This window comes from Marmota flaviventris, chromosome 1, assembly GCF_047511675.1.
Source record: "Marmota flaviventris isolate mMarFla1 chromosome 1, mMarFla1.hap1, whole genome shotgun sequence".
Taxonomy (NCBI): domain Eukaryota; kingdom Metazoa; phylum Chordata; class Mammalia; order Rodentia; family Sciuridae; genus Marmota; species Marmota flaviventris.
Window position 1 is genome coordinate 198031133 of NC_092498.1, and position 20381 is coordinate 198051513.

The following is a 20381-nucleotide window of genomic DNA, read 5'->3' on the forward strand; positions in this document are numbered from 1 at the left end:
GGTGTTAGAAAAAGCCTCCTTTGTGAAATTTGTGCCCCTCCCAAATTCATGCAGGAACTTACTCCCCAATGTGATGGTATAAAGAGGTGGGGCCTTTGGGGAAGTAATTAAACCATGAGAGCTCCACATGAATGGGATTATAAAAGAGGCTCCAGAGAGCTGCCTCCTCTTTGCATCTCTTCTCACGAGGACACACATTTACACTGTTTGCCCTCCCACCATGTGGGAACTCAGCAAGAAGGTGCCATTTTGGAAGCAGAGAGCAGCCCTCCCCAGATACCGAATCTTCTAGCACTTCAATCTTAGACTCCCCAGCCTCCAGAGAGAAACTCTTTATAGATTACTCAGCTTACTAAGGTATTTTGCTAAGTGGCCTGAGTGGACAAAGACAGAAATTGGTACTGAGAAATGGAGTGTTGCTATAATAAATACCTGAAAATGTGAAAGTGGCTTTGGAACTGAGAAGAGGGTAGAATTTGGAAGAGTTTGCAAATGAATACTAAAAGAAGCCTATTTTGCCTTGAGTGGAGCATTAAAGGTGATTTCTCTGAAGAGGAGGAGAACTGTAGAGAAAGCCTCCATCTTCTAGGAGATTATGTAAGTGGTTGTGATTAGAATATTGAAAAGACGAATGGTAAAGGCAATTCTGATACTATCTTCGGAGGAAATGAGAGACAAGGCATGGAAAGCAGGAGGCAAGGTGGTCCTTATTATGAAGTGGCAAAGAACTTGGCTGAAATGTTTCTGTGTCCTTATGCTCTGTGGAAGGTGGAATTTGCAGATGATACCTTGGGCCATTTGGCAGAAGAAACCTGCAAACAAAGGATTGAGGGTGCTGCATGGCTTCTCTTGACTACTTGCAATAAAATGTGAAAAGAGAGAGACAAAGATGGAATTTATAATCAAAGGCAAAGCAAAGCTTAAAGATTTGGAAGATTCTTGGCCTGGCCCTGTTGTCTGGAATGAAAAGGCAAATTCAGGAGAGAGTGCCAAGGATGTGGCCAAGTGAACTTTGATAAGGAGATTGGCAGATATGTAAAGAAGCTGATGTTACCTGTCAAGAGAATGGAAGAATGGTTCAGAGGATAATTTGGAGATCTTCCAGGCTGCCACTCCTATCACAGGCCCTGAGTGCCAGGACTTTGAGGACAGAACAATTTCCAGCTGCCTTTGAGACCTGTAAGGAAGTGATGCACCCACCTAGATTCCAATGCTTCTCTTGATTAATATAGCATTACCGTTGGGGCATTTAGTAGTGAGTAGAGGTGGTGGGAGTGAATGTCTTTGTCCTTTTTCTGATCTTAAGGAGCATTCAGGCTTTTGTCACTGAGTACAATGTTAGTTGCATATTTTTTTAAAAAAATGATTTTACTTTTGTAAATGCCCTTTATATGATTGAAGAAGTTCCTTGTGATCTTGGTTTGCAGAGGGTTTCCATCATTAATGAGTTTTGGATTCTGTGAAATGCTTTTTTCTACCTCTATTAAAGTGATCACATGGCATTTTCCTTTTTTATGTTAACGTGATGAATTAAATGGATTTTTCTTTGAATGATGAGAAAACTGAATTAGATAAACCCTATTTGGTCATGGTATATAATTTTCTTTACATCTTTTTTCCCTGTCATTTGTATTATATATGAATTGCCATTTTCTTTTAATGTGTTATATATGACAGCAGAATGCATTACAATTCATATTACACATATAGAGCACAGTTTTTCATATCTCTGGGTGTACACAAAGTAGAGTCACACCATTCATGTCTTCATACATGTACTTAGGATAATGGTGTCCCCTCTTTAAATCTTGCCGGAATGGTTTTGCTAATATTATGTTAAGGTTGTTTGCATCTATGTTTATGATGGCCTTCAGTTCTGAAGAATCTTCTGGCAATATATATGTGATTTTATTTTATCTCTAGTAACAGTCATTCATTAAAGTTCACTTTTAAAAGTATAGTTTCCCAGGTAAGGGATATAGTGCCATGGCAGAGTATATGCTTACCTTGGGTTTAATTCTCAAAACCCACCCCTATAGAATTTTCCATAATTTTTAGGTATATAATACTGGGAGATGTTTTCCTGAAATATCATCCTTTCTACTCCTGAGAAAATGGCAAAATAATTATTTTTCTTTCTTTGTTTCCTTTCTTGGAAGATAGATTTTTTGATGTCTAGCTTTTATTTCATAGTTATATGATTAAAACTTTGAGGAACATAGTATACATATTACTTTTTCAGAAAAACATTATAGTTTGTTATTTTGTAATTACATATAATATATGTAATTTAAAATTTCAAGCCACAGAAATTAAGAATTCTTGGATATTTCTTTTTGTCATTTAATGGAAATGCACACAAAATCTGATGTATATAGTTCATTTTATTGACTAGAATCCTTTCTTTCATCTTCATTTAAGAGTCAGAATGATAATATTGGCAGATGATAAGTTATCTTCTCATTTTCCCAGCCTTTGCTGAAGATATAATTACTGACTGAGTATGAGGGCAGAGAAAGACGCTTCCTTTATTTACATGTACATATAAATTCTGTACTTAGCTCTGTTTTAATGATGGAACCGGTTGATTTTGTCCATATAGAGCTTTCGTCTTGTCCTCAATTTGTGATTTCTCCTTTGGTTTCCCAGGTCTTGTCTCATTGTCCGTGTTTGATATTAAATCATGGGGAGGAAGCTGGACCTGTCCGGCTTGACGGATGATGAAACAGAGCATGTCCTCCAGGTGGTTCAGAGAGACTTCAATCTTCGAAAAAAAGAGGAAGAACGACTAAGGTGAGCTGCCTGCAGTGTCTGAAGGTGTGCACCCAGGTGTGGATGTGCACCCAGGTGTGTGCGCGCCACTGGCTCTGAGTTCAGATGCCTTGTGTACATCCTTATATTTAAGAGGGAGGCTTAATTAATATTGTGCAAAGGCTTGTCAGCTGCAACGCTGGGCATCATGAAACCAGTTCCAAAATGTGACTTTACCTTCTTCCTGTCATGGTTTTGCTGGGGCTGCTCACCCTGTGAGTTGTGATTAGCTGTAGAACAGGTGGTCTCTGGTGATGATGGCTGTTTTAAGTTTGCCCCTGGCATTAGTTTTCCTGTTAGCAGATCTTACTGAAGAATAACTGAAGCATAATTCCTGGGAGAATTAGACTCGTTTGTGTGTGTGTGTGTGTGTGTGTGTGTATAATCTTCTGTTAGAAATCTCAGTGACCATGGTCAAGGGAAAGTAGTCTAAAGACCCCCTATGAGGAAGCAGACCACGGGGCTGGAATGGGATCAGCTAGCCCAGCACCACCCTCCAGGAGGTAGTTTCCTGACTCTTCTGCAGTTGATATTTCCTCATGGAATGTTTTTGGAAATACTGTTGTGCCCAAATTTGGAAGAAGTCACAGTGAGATTATGTGTTGGGCCTGGCGTGTTTAAACGTAATATTAAGTCATTATTTGCTCCTTTCTTCATATATATATATTAGTCATCCTTTGGAATTCCATAGTTTTATTTGCACTGAGCTCAAAACCTCAGAGGCTTAATAATTTATCCCTCGACTTGGTCTCCACATTCAGACCAAGCCTTGCTGATTCTGCCTCCTTGACATCTCTCCTCTCCCCTTTCCTAGTCTGGCTTTCATTGCTCTTTACCAGACCTTAAGGTGATCTTCACCGTCCCCTTGCCTTTAGGTCTTCGCATCTACTCTTCTACATACGTGCAACTCACAGAGTGAGCAGCTGCCCATCAAAGCTGTGACAGGGAGGAGACCTGTCACATTTCTGAAGTGACCGTATGGTACCTCTTTTCCCTGCTCTGCTGATCTTTATGGCTCTCAACGGATTTCCTGGCAGTGTTCCCAGCTGCTGGCCCTGAGTTCAGATGTCTTTATGTCAAATGTGAATGTATTTTTATTTGTCATTTGCTCTCTATCTCCTCCCCCCAGAGTAGCCCTGTGCAATAGAAATATAATGTGAGACATATACATAATTTAAAATTTTTAGTATTCTTACTGAAAGAAATAGAGAAAAGTTCATTTCAATACTATTTTTTATTTAACCTTATATATCCAAAATATTTGAATTTCAAAATTCATTCAATATAAAATGATTAATGAGTTACTTGACTAAATTTTTGAGGTCTGGTGTGTGCCTCTCATTTCAAGGGTTCAGAAGCCACATGTGGCTGGTCGCTATAAAGTCCTTGGGGCAGAGACTTGCTCATTGTTGTGTATCCAACAACTAGAAAAGTATCTAACTCAGGGCTTTTAAAAAATCAATTTATTTGGGGCTAGGGTTGTGGCTCAGTGGCAGAGCACTTGCCTCGCACATGTGAGGCACTGGGTTTGATCCTCAGCAGCATATAAAAAAATAAACATATAAGAAATCAATTTATTCTTTAATGAATTTATTATCATCCATCAAACAAGAGCATATTGATGTATACTATATGAGGCCAAAACAGTGGTGGAAATAAAGATGATTATACTGAGATGCTCACAGTCTAGTCGTGGAAGCAGCATTTTTAAAAAAACAGGAATTCCAGGGTGCTCCAAAGGAGAGGGAAGACAACCCATTTTGAAAGGTAGGAAAGACTGACCAGTTTTAAGCTGAGGGTTAAAGGCATAATCAGAGCTTGTATACAGTTAAGCAGCTCCACATTTGGATATGGGATGTAGAAGAGAACAGAGTCAAGGAGGACCCAAGGTTTGGCTTGCAAAACTGGATGAATGAAGTTATCATTCACCGAATAAAGAAGACAGAGGAGGAAAATAGTTGGAAGTTGGGTAAGGTTGAGAATTCTATTTTAACTTCAATATTTGAGGTATTTATTAGACATCCAAAGGAGAGATCAGGTTGTCATTTATATGTGGACCTCTAGAGTTCAGGTGGCAGGTTCAAATTAGAGATTAAATTGTGGTGGTGGTAAAAGTGATGGAAGAGTAGATGGATTGGGGAAATGTAGTACCATTGTCAGGCAGTGCCAAGACTTACTCAAAGTCTGTGGTCTCTATATGGAGAGGTTTTCTTGTGGTACTGTTTCTTCTTCATTGTTCAGTTTGTCTCCTCTACTGGACCGTGGGCAAGAATTATGTAGTTCAGTGTTCTAAGCTACAGGCAAAACCCTGGTACATAGTAGTATTCCTGTATCTGTGGAATGGAAGGATAAATGTGGATTTTAAAGTTATGTGGCCAAATTCAATAGTGGCTTGAATAGTTAGTCCCAGTTATGTTTCCTTTGGATCATAAAAGATCTGTGTTTTATGCCTCATTCCTGGAAACTAAAATATGGTAAGCCAAGACCTTGTTAGTGTTCTGTTCAAATCATGGGGACTTGGCTTAGTTCCACTGTGGTCTGGTGCCAGTCTATGTTGAAGAGTTGTTTTTCATTGTAGATTGTAAAGTTATGTTTGGGGAGGAGAGTTGTAAAGGCAACTGCAGCCAACTCTACAAGGTGGGTGCCATCTTCCTGATGAACATATGACTTAGCGGTCACTTGCCCTACTGCAGTTCTGTGCCCATGCATGGTCAAGGGAACCTGCTTGTGCTGGAGAAACATGATGCTTGAATCTATTAGTGAAGAGAGAGACGTGAACCTTGGCCATAGCACCTTGTGTGGTCCTGGGATCGGACAGTTTTTTTTGTCCTCTGAAGGTCATCATTACTATTTTCCTTCTGCCCATAACCTGTGACATGCCTTAGTAGGTAGCTAGCAAACAGGAGTAACACTCTGAATGATTTAAACAAGAATCTTTTTTTTTAAGAGAGAGAGAGAGAGAGAGAGAGAGAGAGAATTTTTTAATATTTATTTTTTAGTTTTTGGTGGACACAACATTTTTATTTTTATGTGGTGCTGAGGATCGAACCCAGCGCCCGTGCATGCCAGGTGAGTGCGCTACTGATTGAGCCACATCCCCAGCCCCAACAACAAGAATCTTACTATTGGGTAAAAAGAGATCAAGATACCACAACCTCAAAAACTCCAAAATTATCAAATATTTGTATCACTTTTCTGTGGTACTTGTATTTAAGGTACATGGAAGATCCTAGGAGGTATTGTTAGGGGAAGTATTTTTGAATTCTTTAATATTTGCTTTTGTGGATCTAGAACTCATAATGGAAGAATTTTATTTTAAGACCTTGAATTACTTTTGTTTTCTCTTGACCAGACTTTTATTTACCTAGATTTCTGGCTTAGTTTTATGAGGGCAGGTCTTGGGCATAAAGGTTAAGCACTGTTAAGCATTGTAATAATGACCTGTTCTTTAGTGCTGGCATAAAGAGAAGTAAATAAATAGGTAGTAAAAGTATGAAGTAAATGTCCTCAGAACACATGGAAATGTAAAAAGAGAGAGAGAGAGTAGGGCGAAAGAATTCCTGAAAAGAACTCCTGGAAGGTGTGAAGCAGTTCATTATGAGCCAGCCTTGCCTTGTGGATTCTGCAAAATTCACCTTATTGACTTTCACAGCAATTTTTATAACATAGTCCCCAGTTACATGGAGGCACCCAAGAACAGATTGATTTCAAAGCTTGCTCAAAATCACATAATTCATTGGGGAGGTAGGGAATCAGGATTCTATTTTCCAAATTCCCTGTTACATAGAATGGGTTAAGTCTTTTCAAAACTGTATTTTCCCCTTTATCTCTTCTTAAAATAATTCCTTAATATCTTCTAATATCCAGCAAACTTATCTGTCTTTTTAAGAAAATCTTTTTATAATAAATATGTAGAAATTAAAATTCAAAGTAAGTCCACTCATTAATCTGGTGGTTTTCAATCTCAAGTCTCTTATTTTTTTCATCATTCTGAATTAAATCAGAAGACAGGCATGGTGTCAAGTATCTTTGGGAGTAGTTTTACATTTCCTTTGCTGTTCTTGTAGTTAGGCTGAATTAGAGGTGAACCTTAGAGTCGTAATTTTTTCCCCTTTGGAAGTTTTTTTTATTATTTATATATTTAAAAAAATTGTTCTGATGGTCCACTTCCTAATTCTAATATGTTACAAAACCATTTTTTTTATCCATATCTAAGTGTTTGCTTTATTCCCCCAAAGCATGTATATAGATCAGATATGATATTTTGACATGTTTGGAAACATGAGAGTCATGCAGCCCGGACTATCTAGGCTGACTGTCCTGGCTGAGGCAATGAGGGGAAAAGGGTATAGTGGGGATTGTGTGGTCTCCATTTTTTCCAAGACTCCTGTCTCCACTTCTGTTACAACCCAAGATGGGTGCAATCACATCTCAGCCGATGTACATGTCAGCTGCTTGTGTATGCACAGCACTAGGCCTTAGTAAAGGGATTCCGTGGAGCCCATGTCAGTAGGATGATATGCTCTCTAGCATTGGGGATGTGAGGCCCTGAAACTTTAATCCCAAGATTAAAGCTGCTGGTATGGTGGGACCGAGTCAGGGAAGAAGGAGGACTGGGTGGCCCTGAGCATAGCAGACATGCAGTACAGTACAGTGTTGACTGTGTTTCCCCAAGACACAACAGCATTGATGCTACGGCTCGGAGATGCTGGAGGACAAAAGGAACTTTGATCCTTGCTTTCCACTTTAGGGGCTTTGGGTCTCAGCTACGCTCTTCAGGTAAATGTGTAGAAAAGGCCATCTTATCCTAGGTTAATTTTATTTACTATTTTTTGACCCAATGATTTTATACACATAGTGAAAAATAAAAATGGTTAAAAAAAGAAGAGAGACCTTGTAATGCAAGCCCAATTCCTGTATTCCATGTTTCCATGTTTAGTTGTTTTTGCTTTTTTGTTCTCTAGTTCTCCTGGTGTGACCATCATACATCTAAAAATATGTTTTCACTGCACTATCTTGATGGGTCACCATTAGGCCTTCTCTTAGTTCTCTGCTCTGAACCATGGAGATTTAGCTCGCTTACCTACATTACCCTTATTTTTTGTTTCTCGGTGATTATATGATTACTTTGGTTTGGTTTTCTTATTAGTCATTTTTCAGACTTATAGGATACAGAAAAACCCCCAAGTCTTGTTCTGTCAGCTGCTCCCATCCTCTCTCCATTCTGACAGAGCAAAGTCCATATAGTGCCCCTGCCCCACCCTCCACCACTCCCCCTTCTGCTTTATCTCACTCTCTCCCTACAGTGCCTTTTCTCTTCCACATTCAAGGTCAGGGGCATTCACATGCTGCTCTGCATTTTGTTTGGGTTGATTCTAAATGCTGGAAAACAACAGGTAGCCCTTATATAATTATGATTGAAATATTGTTTGCTTCCCCCCCTCCCTCTTTTTTAGAACTTTATTGAAATCTATAGGTGGCTGATTGTTCTCCTCCTTTTCTTATTACTGTTATGAATTAGGATAATTTTATTTCTTTGTCTCATTTTAAAGGAGTCTTGGGAGGGAGGGCCACCAAGTGCTTGCCTGCTAAAGGCCCTGGCATGATCCTAGGGAACATGCAGAGATGAGAGGCACAGTCAGTGTGCAGTGTGTGCACACAACAGGTCTGGGTGTGAATCTTTCCACCACAGTTACCATGGGCTGGCTGTTGACCGTCTGAGCTGCAGAGGTTAAAACAATTCCAGGAAAGACTGGATTGTTGCTGTTCACCAGCACCTTCCTATCTGCAGGAAAGTTACATTTCTTGATGTTTTCTCTGTTGACAGAGCCACTGAGAGGGAGGCAACCCACACAGTGGGCTTGGTCCTTCTGTTATGGGTTTATATCTTCAGATTCCAGAATTCTAGCCATCAATGCAGCCCACTAAGAACTTATCTATTTGTGAATTTTTCTACATTTTTCTTTGCTTTGATTGACCTCTCTGCTTTCATTGTTAGATGCTTTAAGATAGTAAACAGGGCTAAATAAATGTATTTATCTGAGTGTCTAAACAGGACTCAATGACAATAATAAATTAATTAGTATAAAAGCACAGTATTTTCAACTCTCTGCATTATCTGTGCTTTCCCAGTAATGACATTGGTCATCGGTGTCAAGGGAAATTTCTTTATGCCTCCTCTCATTATATAATTCTTGAGAAATCTTCACATAGTATAAAAATAGCCAGGTCTATGTTGCTACATTTAAGACTGTGATCTCAGAAGTCTTACCCAGTTATTTTATTTCTTCTAGAATTTGAGCTTCTGGGGGATCATGGGAGTGCAGGACCCTTAGCTGGGGTCAGTGTGGTATTTATGCTACTTCTGGGCCTGGCATCAGGCATTGACTGATAACCATTGGCCCAGCAAGTTGTTGATGACAGTGTTTTTGGCAGAAATAAAACCTTAGAGAGAAGGGGAGGCCCCGCGTGGAAGAAATTCAAAAGATAGCCTGACCTGGTAAACAGCACAGCAGACAGACCTCACAGCACAGTGAGATTAGGGCTAGGGGTAGGCTAGCCCTGGTTGCCTCTCAGCTGGACTCCTGTGTGAGCAGGTACAGAAGGTCTGCCATCCAGCTGAGAGCATGGCCTCTGACTTGTCCCTACTCCTGGGGACCTCACCAACTACGTTTGCTTGGGGATTGGGCATCTGGTTTGGTGTTCATCCTCTAAGCCATGTTCCTTCCTCACCATCTGCCTTTCTATGTATCTGGCAGATAATTTGAAGAATTTATTTTTCTTCACTTCTACAAGAGTATCATGATGTTCTATTCAGATAAATAGATTAAATTTCTTTTAAATTTTTTATTTGTTTTAATTAGTTATACATCACAGTAGAATGCATTTATGCACTTTGATATATCATACATAGAGGGGATATAAATTCTCATTTTTCTGAGTGCACATGTTGCAGAATCATATTGGTCATGCAGTCACATGTATACATAGAGTGATAACATCTGTTTCATTCTACTATCTTTCCTATCCCCACATCCCCTCCTTTCCCCTCCCATCAAAGATTAAATTATTAAAATAAGGAAAGAAACAAGAAAAATGGAATGTCACCTCACCCGATATTTCATATGTTCCTGTGCATTTCCCAGGATCCCCTGTAGTTGGGTTGAGACCATGTGACTACAGCCGGCCAATCACCTGTGAGAGCAAGGGCCTGTGTCACTTCAGGCCAGGGACACAGGACCTGCTGTGCCTCCTCTACCTCTCTCCTGGCCCCAGTGTGGTGACTCTAGAAGACTTGTGTTGAGACATGGCTTCACTAGATGTGGGGGAGACAGATCCAGGACACCAAATGGAGGAATTCCTAATGACCAGCAGGAGCCTTTGTGGAAGCTTGTTGAGTTAAGTCACTGAGGCTTGGGCCTTCATTTGTTCTGGCAACAAAGCCTAGTAGTACTCTGACTGAAATAGTTAGTGAGAATTAAAAAGGAGCCGACTACTCATTATGCCCCCACACCTTGAATTTTCCAATGAAAAAAACAGGTTTGGAGGGGACACAGGCAGGTAGGGCTCAAGTCTGGCCTGATTGAACTTGGGGTTCCTGCCACTAGAGAACCCCATCTTCTGCCATTTGGCCTTTCAAGCAGGAAAAAAAAAAAAAACAACTGTGGAAAAATCTTCAGACCTCAACCAGGATCACAGTTTATACCCTATGGTTTTCCATGTCAGGCACATTTACAAAGTGGTTTTAAAAATGACTTTTAATTGCGTTGTACTCTGGTGTCCAAATTGAATCTCGGAGACATAGATGAGATAGACACAGCTTTTAAAATTTCTCACTTAATATGTGCTGGCCGGAGCCAGTTAGCACCTGGATAACTTCCAAAGGCTGCTGGCACACTAATGGACTTGGTCTGGGGTGGCAGGGGTTAGATTTGATGAAATTGTTTCCTGTAACTGCTACTGGCCATTAATTGTCAGCGTTTGCTGAACTGACAAGGCTTATGCCTTGAAGGACTGCTGGCCCAGGCTGGGTGAGCCCAAGGGAAGGAAGGGAGGGGAGAGGGAAGTGATCAAGTAAGAGACAGAGCACTTCCTGCCTGGCTCAGGAGCTGCTGCAGCCCAGAGGCTGCGGTGTGTCAGCCACCCCTCCAGCCTGTGTTAAGAAAGCAGAAATAAATGCATCTGGGGACCTGTTTTAGTTGCCCATAATGGTATCGATTACTCACTGACTGACCTGGCCCAGGCCCTCTTTGCCATGTTTGGAGCTCTCTTCCCTCCCCCACCAGGCAGTTCTAAGTGTTATGAAGAAATAAATAAGAGCTGTCAGGGGTGTGGAAGACCCACTGCCAGGAAGCAAAGCCCCTCTCAAAACTAGAAATGATGAGTGCTTCTCGTTTATTATATAGACACTTCTTTGAGGATCAGTCACCATTTTTGAAAGGAGAAAGGACACAGGGCTTTAATGAAATGAGTCTGTGATCTTTCTTGAAGATTCATTTTCATTTTAAACAAATGAAAATTTTATTATATGAACTTAATTTTTTGAGAGGTTTCTATATCAAAAAGTGAAAATCCTTTCTTTGTCTTCACCGTCCTTTGTTTGGGACACTGAAATCCGTCTGGTGAATGAATGCGTACCATCCCTGGTTATATTCTTTTCTGAAGCTGTAGGTCAGATCACCTTGTTCAGTTGGGATAAATATGCCTTGTGGTTTATGAAAGAACTGTGTGTACACTGAGTGAGCCTGCCCACACCTCTTTAATGGCCCTTTGTAGCTCTTGGGATTCCTCACCGACACTGGGCGTTAACCTGTCAGGTTAATGAATCTGTCAGGTTAATCTCACAGGAGACTCTGCAAGGTTGTAATTCCTCCAATGGCAGTGATGGATCAGGTCAGCCGGTCACTTGGCAGGGTGTGAAAAATCAGAATTCAGAGCTAGTGCATTTTATGGTGGAGTGGGGGGTCTGGCATAGTTCTATTTGGGAACCACTTCTCCATGGGAAAAGGCCCAGTAGGAGACAGAACCAAGAATTTGGGGACTTGTAGGGGATAGCTCCTTAGAGAGGGCGATGGGGTTGGGGTGCGTGGAGAGAATCAATCTCAAAGCTAGAAGGCACCTCACAAGATCTTTAAAAATCCCCCTTTTTACTTATTATTGGTAATTTTTTCTAATGAGAAAAAGGCCAACTATATTAAAGCCGTGGAGTATTCATTCATTTTCTTCAAAATTGTGTTTTAAATGTCGGGAGCCTCCTGGGTCAATGTGAAGTGGGTGAAAAGGCAGTGGGAGAGAGTGGGATTCACAAATGTAATAAGGGCTTAGCCCTTGAGCGACTGGCCAGAGATGAGCTAAGTCCTGCAAGAGCAATTAGGATGCTGTAGAGAGTGAACAGTTTAACATGAATGCAGATCCATGGGGATGCTTCCATCTTGGAGGAGGGAGTTAACGAGAGGGAAGGTCTTCTTGAAGGAGAGGTGTGTTTCATCTGATCCTTAAACACAGGTGGGATTTTTTTTTTAGGAGACTGAAACACAGGTTGGTTTGCAGGATACATTGCAGGTAAAAGTAATAAGGAGAGAAAAGGGGATGTGTTTTTCTGACCCCAAATCAGGATCTGTGGTGGAGCAGAGGAAAAGTCTGCTTTGCTAATAATTCTGCTTCCACTCTTACCAACAGGGCTGAATAGAGCAATGCCCCAAGAGCACAGCCTCCTCTTGTTCCCAATAACCTGGAAAAAGCACTCTTTTTATTTGTCTATAAAATGGAGAAACTGAGGCTCAAAAAAGATGTTAGATGACTTGTCCAGGTAGTACATAGTGAGAGGTGGATTTGAACCCAGGCAGGGTAGCCCTACAATTGGAGTCAGCAGGGTAGCACTTTGCCCTTGGTGTTGAAAACAGGACACCCAGGCACCCTGGGCAGAATGAATGAAATTAGGACCCTCTTACAAAAATCTGGCACCTATGCTTGCTAAAATTTGGGGTATTTTCAGAAAAAAAAAATGTGATTTTTAAGCTAGAATATGGGAAGTGGATAATTGGGACAAAACAATAGCCAATACATGTGACACTACATGTTCAGATATGGCTGGTCCAAACTGAAATGTGGTTTAAATACAAAACACATCCTGGATTTCAAAGATCAAGTATGAAAGAAGAATGTAAAATATCTCAATAATTTTTATATTGATTATACTTCAAATGTTTTTAAAATTACATTTTAAGTAAATTATATTATTTCAATAATTTCACTTTTTTTCAAATGTGACTATGAGAAAGTTTTAAATGATATTTCTGGCTCTCTTTGTTTGGTCTGGAATGCTAAGTTAAGCAGCTTGGAATTTATGAAAGTACAAAGTAAGCTTTCTTTCTGAATTTTGGATGGTGTTAGTCCTATTTTTCATGAATAGTTTAGGTATCTGTAAGTTTTGGCTAATTGTAGAGAGGCCTTTGCTAGCAAGTATTGTCACCTCTGTCATGTGAAGGTGGTCCCTGAATCATGCCTGTTCTTGGCTTTATCATGCAGTTTAACAGTAAAACATGGTAGGTTTGTGCCATATTCATGACGGAGCTTATGCCTCTCATGACAGTATGAATCCTTTAATATTTCTCTGACATTCATGCTTGACCAAGTCCATCATGATCTTTTAAACAACTAGTGGTTTCAGAATGCCTTCATATTTATAATTTCTGTCACAGTCTCCTCTGGGAGTTTGGGTGGCCAGTAGAGTTTGATGCTGTAGATATAAAAAAGGGGAGTCACCCTAATGTTCTTCTTTGCTTTTTTGGTCCTTCAAAGCTGTACAGTTACTATGCAGCGATTCTGGATACATTCTCCCCATAATCTTTAAATTTTTCTACTAGGTTGTTTTATGGGTGTAAGTTCTGGTCTGTTACTTTTCCATTGCAAATGTCAGAAGCTCAACTGCTGGTCCCTGATAAAGCTTTTGTGCCTCTAATTCTGGGTCTGATCTTCATTCTTCAAACCTCTGAGCAGCATTTCTTTGGCATTATGTGTGCACAGTATTCAGGAATTGAAAGGGAGTAAGGAGAAAAGTTTTCACAGGCATTTGTAAAAGCTGTTTTCTTCAGCCACAGTTATTCAGGATGTATACTATCATTTGTCCAGAAATGGTCTGAAAAACACAGGTGCGTTCAGATGAACAGTGTGGGGGTCAGAATACCCTTTTCTCTCTTGCTGTTGTGTTGTACTGTTGAAGTGGCAATTTCCTGATTTCCACGTACTTCCTCAGTGCCTGAAAGTAGGACTCTGCTCAGGGCCCAGCTGCTGCCTTCCCTGCTGACCCAACACCTGAAGCCATTGGTCCCTCTTCTGGTCCATTTCTTAAACTGATACTTGGAAAAGGACATTCATCAACAATTGTCTCTGATTTGCAGGTGACTTCAAATGAGTTACTTTGTTCAGATGGAGCGATTTCTGCCTAAGCCCAGAGGTGCCTTGGCTGGAAATTGGCTAAGGTCTTAAATCTCCAGAAGAGCCAACCCCAAGACTCTCAGGCCCCTGCAGTTCACCCACCCTCTGCTGGTCTTAACTTCATTTCTTCTCCACCAGCTTTTCCTATATTGATGAGTGTGAGTCTGGGACTCAAACTCCCTTTCCGGGATGCTTCTGACCCCCATTCCTCAGGCCAGAGGGACCAGAAGGGTCTAGTTCTTTCATGTCCAGTCAGACATGGATCTCCATATGTGATGTGCCCCAGAGTTGGCAGAATCTTTGGTTCTGACCACCTCTGGAATTAGTGCTAGACAGCAGCTGGTTACCCCTACTCCTCTATTTTGCAATGCATAACTTGCCTTTTATCTCTTGCAGACTGAGCTTCTCACAGCTACCAGGGCTCCATGTCCCCATCATATATAAGATAGACTCAGCTATGACTTTTCCCCACTATATACCCATAATGTCTCTGGAGTCTGGGCTTCCTCACTTCCTGAGCTGCTCCTGGCTCCTAGTTCAAGTGACATGATTTTGTGTTGCTCTTAGAATTTTGTCATCCCCTCTACCCTGCTGCTGCTCACCAGTGCCCTGCTTGCCTGAGTGCTTGTATCGGATTCCCTGCTTTTTCCCAGCTCCCAGGCACTGCAAGATCCCAGCCAGACACAAATAGCTGTGGTTCCTCCCTGTGTATCATCCTAGAGTCCTGAGATAAGGTGGCAGGTCCAGAGGCCTGCATTTCCCAGGCCTGGACTTTTGCCATGTGGACTTACCCTTTTGTGTCTGCCAATCCTGCTTCACTTCCCCTCTCCTTCCCTCCTGAGTTGGCTTCCCTGGTCCCAGGTTGGTCCCAGATATGTAGGTCTAGAATCAGTTTGAGGAACCTATATTACTGTGAGAGCATATCAGATCTGTGTGGACCTGAAATAGAACCATAATGGCCTACTCTCTGTTGTGCTTTGGGGTATGAGTGCAGAGAGCACAAGAGACAGAGGTAGATTAATTTTCACTGTTGATTTGCTTCCTTTATATGGTATTTATTCATTTTACATGAACCTCAAAGCAAAGGCAAAAAATCATGTTTAATGCTTGACCTTTGATTTTATTTTTTTATTACATCCAGATTTTATTTTTTTTATTTGTTTTAATTAGTTACACATGACAGTACAATGACCTTGACATATCATACATTTGAATCAGATGGGATATAATTTCTCATTTTTCTGAGTATACAGGTTGCAGAATCACATTGGTCATGCAGTCACATATTTGACCTTTGATTTTAGCTTTGCAAAATATATAAGGAATTATATAAGAACTAAGGGATTCATGGATGCTGGTTTGTTTTGTATCTAGAGGATCCTCAACTAACCTGTGGCCTTGGGCATGTTCCTCCCTCTTTTTGTGCCCTGGCTTCTCCCAATATGTGTGAGGATGACAGGGGTGTTCCATTGGAGTGTTGAGAAGACTAAATGTCCTTCTTCTCATTTAAACTCAAGGTCTTTTGGATAGCCTTGGAACACAGAAAGGACTCAGGGTAAGAATCCTTAATGACTTACTCACTCCTGACTGGTTTATCTGTTCCAGGAATTAAGTCATTATAGTTACCTTTACATTTCCATACCTCTCAGGTAAATTCAAATGATTTTAATGCTTGGTTTTTCTTAAAGGAAGGTGCATTCTCTTTTTTTTGTTATTAGATGATTCTTTATGAGCAGAAAGACATATTAGCATTTGTTTTATAGCTGTTGCTTAATTATTTAGACTTTTGATGTTTCACTTCTTATTTATTTATTTAATTTGTTCTTATTGGTACATACAAATCATGCAGTATCATGAATTTCATTGTGGCATATTGGTACCTGCATATAACACACTTTGATCAATATCACTCTTTGTACCTCCCCCTTAGCCTCTGTTTCTCCTGCCCCAGATCCTCTTCTTATACTCTATTGGTCTCCCTTCTACTGTCATGACATCCATTTTTTTGTTGTTGTTCTTTTTGTCCCCTTTTACTGCTAGCTTCCACATATAAGGGAACACAATTTGGTTCTTCATTTCTACACTCACTTGTGGGCTAACTTGTGGTGGGCGAGTGGAGACTCTTAGTGGCTGAGGGATTTTTTTCCCCCACAGAATTGGAGACTCTGATACCTTTTATTTAGGGAGGTTGTTATATACATCCTCAGTTTCCCCACATACCCTCTGCAGGAACTGTTCAGCGGCTTTTATTTCTTCCTGATTATAGACACAAAGCATTGCTACATGAAGTAGAAAAATGGGTCAGTGAGCAAATGAGGAGTGAATTTCAGTGAAACCCTGCTTTCTGCTCTGAGAACTCAAATACAAAAGGGAAAGTTTTAAAAATGGAGTTCAAGCTCTGAACACAGGCAGGCAAGCCTGCAGGAGCAGCTGCCCTAGTCAGCTGAGGGCCTCGCAGCCCCATGGTCAGAGAGCGCCTTCCTCCTGGGGGATGGGGTGGCCTTCAGGAATCGTGAGGGCCAGGCCCTATCCTTGGTCCCTTCTCCTTGAAGGCCTTCAGTTCTGTGTGTTGTTAGAGACTTCCATGTCCTTGATGTGTCATCGAGGGGATTCTGGTCACTTGTCATGATTGGGAATGATAAAGGATGCCACTGTCAGGAAAACTGAATGTCATGCCTCTCTTTTAGCAGTGGAAACCTGTCACTAGAACTGACATTATCAAACCTCTCTGAGGTACATAGAATATTCCAGAGTAAATGATGGGATCTTAGAGCTGTGGTGGAGCTTAGAAATCAGTTTTGGATTCAGGTATAACCTGCCCGTTCTATCCCTGTGGCATCTGAAGCAACACAGAAGGTGAATGCCATGAGCTCTTTCCTAGCTGTGACAGTGTGCATCGGAGTTTTTGTTTTCCAGCACACTGAAATTGTCACTTAAATTACAGGATACCTATTGCCCTCCCTCAACAATTGTTCAGAGGAGCCTCATTAAGTTACCTAAATTTGAATATTCATCACTTAAAATATATTTGTGTTTTGGGACTTTTGAATCTTGAAAACCGAATACTGAATTTTCTAACAATTTTTATTGGTAACAATAGAATTATACAAAATAGTGGGAGTCACTGTGATATATTCGTGTGTGCACAGAGCTGAGCTGTTCCCCCTTACCCTCCCCTTTCCCTTTCTTCCTACCTCCCTGGCTTCCCTTTTCCTACTGATCACTTCTATTTTCCATGAAGCCACCTTTCTTTATTTTTTTTCCTCTGTGCTTCCACACATGAGAGAAAACACATGACCCCAGTTTTTCTCAGTCTGACTTATTTCACTTCACATGATGTTCTTCAGTTCTATCCATTTTCCTGAAAATGACAATTTTGTTCATCATTATAGCTGAGTAAAACTCCATGGTGCATATATACCACATTTTCTTTATTTGTTCATCTTTTGAGGGACACTGAGGTTGGTTCCATAACTTTGCTGATGTGACTTGTGCTGCTATAAACATGGGTATGCATGTATCACTATGGTATGATGACTTTTGTTCGTTAGGATAAATACTGAAGAGGGGTATAGCTGGATCAGATGGTGGTTCTATTCCTAGTCTTTGGAGGAACCTCCATACTGATTTGCATAGGGGTTGTACTAATTTATAATCCCACCAATAGTAATTTAAGTGCTCCTTGCTACATTCTCTCCAGTATCTATTATTTTTGTATTCTTGATGACTGCTATTTTAACTAGAGTCAGATGAAATATCAGGGTAGTTTTGATTTGCATCCCCCTGATTGCTAAAGATGTTGAGCATTTTTTTTCATTTATTTGTTACCCATTTATATTTCTTCTTTTGAGAAATGTCTGTTTAGTTCATTTGTCCGTTTATTCTTCTCTTGTTCCTGATTTTAGAGGAAACATTTTCAGTTTTTCCCTATTTAGTATATTGTTGGCTTTGGGTTTGTCATATGTGGCTTTTATGATATTTACATAAGTTTCTTGTATTCCTGATTTCTTCAGTTTTTTAACATGGATAGATGCTGGATTTCGTCAGACTGTATCGATGGAGATGATCATGTGATTTTTATCCTCAGTTCTATGTATGTGATGATGAATTATGTTTATTGATAAGCATAGTTGAACCATCTTTGCGTCTCTGGAATGAAACCAACTTGATCCTGATGTACAGTCTCCTTAAAGTGTTTTTAATACAAATTGGCAATATTTTATTAAGGATTTTTGCATATGCATTCATCAGGGAAATTGGTCTATAGATTTCTTTGTGTGTCCATATCTGGTTTTGGTATTAGGGTGATTTTGGCTTCATAGAATGAATTCCCTCCTTTCCTATTTAATGAAATAATTTGAAGAGCATTGGCATTATTTCTTCTTTGAGGATCTGGTAGAATTCATCTGGGAATCCAGCTGGTCCTATACTCTTTGTTATTGGAAGACTTTTTATTACCATGTCAGTCTTGTTGCTTGTTATCAATGTGTTCTGTTTTGGTTTTCTGTAACCCCTTGGTTCAATTGGGTAGCTCATGATGATCTAGAAATTTGTTTTATTTTTTTTTTACATTTTTCCAATTTTATTGGAATTTAAGTTTAATGCAGTCTTGCAGAAAGTATGAGAAGCCCTTCCTCTTCATTTTACAAAACTAGTATGACCCTGCCACCAAGAAAGAAAGGAAGAGGGAGGAAGGAAGGAAGGAGAAAAAAAGGAAAGAAACTACAGACCAATATGCTTTCTGGTAAAGTGCTTTTCCAAATACTACCAAATAGAATTTAGCAGTATGTAGAAATAATTATATGCCATGAACAAGTGGGGTTTATAACAGAGATGCAAGGCCGGTTCAATATTCAGAAAGTAACCGATGTAATTTACCTTCTTAAAAGGAGAAGGGAAAACATCACATGATCATATCAATCAAATAAAGGAAAAACATTTGACAAAATTTGACACACATACATGATAAAAACTCTAAAAAATAAAAGAATAGAAGTAACTTTCTCAACTTGATAAAATGTACCTATAATAAACTTACAGTTACCATTATACTTATTGATGGAGGAAGGAACACTTTTCCCCTGAGATCAGGAACATGAAAACAGGATGCCTGTTTTCTCTGCTCTTAGTCAACTCAGTACTGGAAGTTCTACTTTATACAATAGACAAGGAAAGGAAATAAAATGCACTTAACTGGAAAGCAAGATGTAAACTCTTCCTATTTGCAGAAATAGTGATTATCTATATAGAAAATCCCAAGGAATTGTCAAAAAAGTTCCCAGAACTAAAAATGAATCAGCAAATTTAAAGGTTCAAAGATTATCGTATAAAATCACTTGTAGTTCTATATTCTAGAAATAAACATGTGGGCACTGAAATTTAAAATCCAAGCTTGTATTGGTACTTCACCCCTTATCCCAGCAAGGTTGGAAGTCAAACCCAGGGCCTCCCATGTGTAAAGTAAGCACTCTGCCACCAAGCTAAATCCCAGCTCCTCCACCTCTTTTATCAATAAATAATACTTCATTCTGTTTATCACTTCACCAGATTAACTCTTGGATTGTCTTCACTTTGGCTATTGTGAATGATGCTGCTGTAGGAATCCATGTTAAAGTGTCCACGCAGGCATTTGTTTCTGTTCTCTTGCGTCTGTGCTCAAGAGTAGAATTGCTGGTTCTTCTGTTTATCCTTTTGAGAAAATGTCAAACTGTTCCTTGAAAGTGCGAACCATTTTACATTCCCATTGGCAATGTGTGAGGGTTCCAGTTTTTTCCACATCATTATCAACACTTGTTCTAAGCCGTCTTTTTGAGTGTAGCTGTCCTAATGGATATGAGATTGTGTCTCATTGTGATTTTAATTTGCATTTTCTTGATAGGTGATGATACTGAGCATCTTTGCATGTGCTGTGTGGCCATTTGCATGTCTTCTTTAGAGAAATGTCTATTCAAATCCTTTGCTCATTTTTATTAGGATTATCTTTTCAGTATTGACCTATAAGGATTCTTTATATTATGGATTAAACTCCCTTATCAGAAATATGACTTGCAAGTACTTTCCTCCCATTCTTTGGGTTATACTTTCATTTTACTAAAAATGTTCTTTGAAGTACAAAAGTATGTAATTTTAATTTA

General features: G+C 39.9%; 1 protein-coding gene across 3 annotated transcripts in view; it reads left to right on the forward strand.

The window, feature by feature from the left end:
• Myrip (myosin VIIA and Rab interacting protein) overlaps positions 1 to 20381 on the forward strand; it is a 333894-nt gene that overhangs the window by 60765 nt on the left and 252748 nt on the right. For all 3 annotated transcript variants that reach the window (XM_071600012.1, XM_071600020.1, XM_071600018.1), the window contains exon 2: positions 2650 to 2793. In XM_071600012.1, the coding sequence (XP_071456113.1) occupies positions 2684 to 2793 (110 nt within the window). In that variant the 5' untranslated portion in view covers positions 2650 to 2683. The remainder of the gene's footprint in view (positions 1 to 2649; positions 2794 to 20381) is intronic.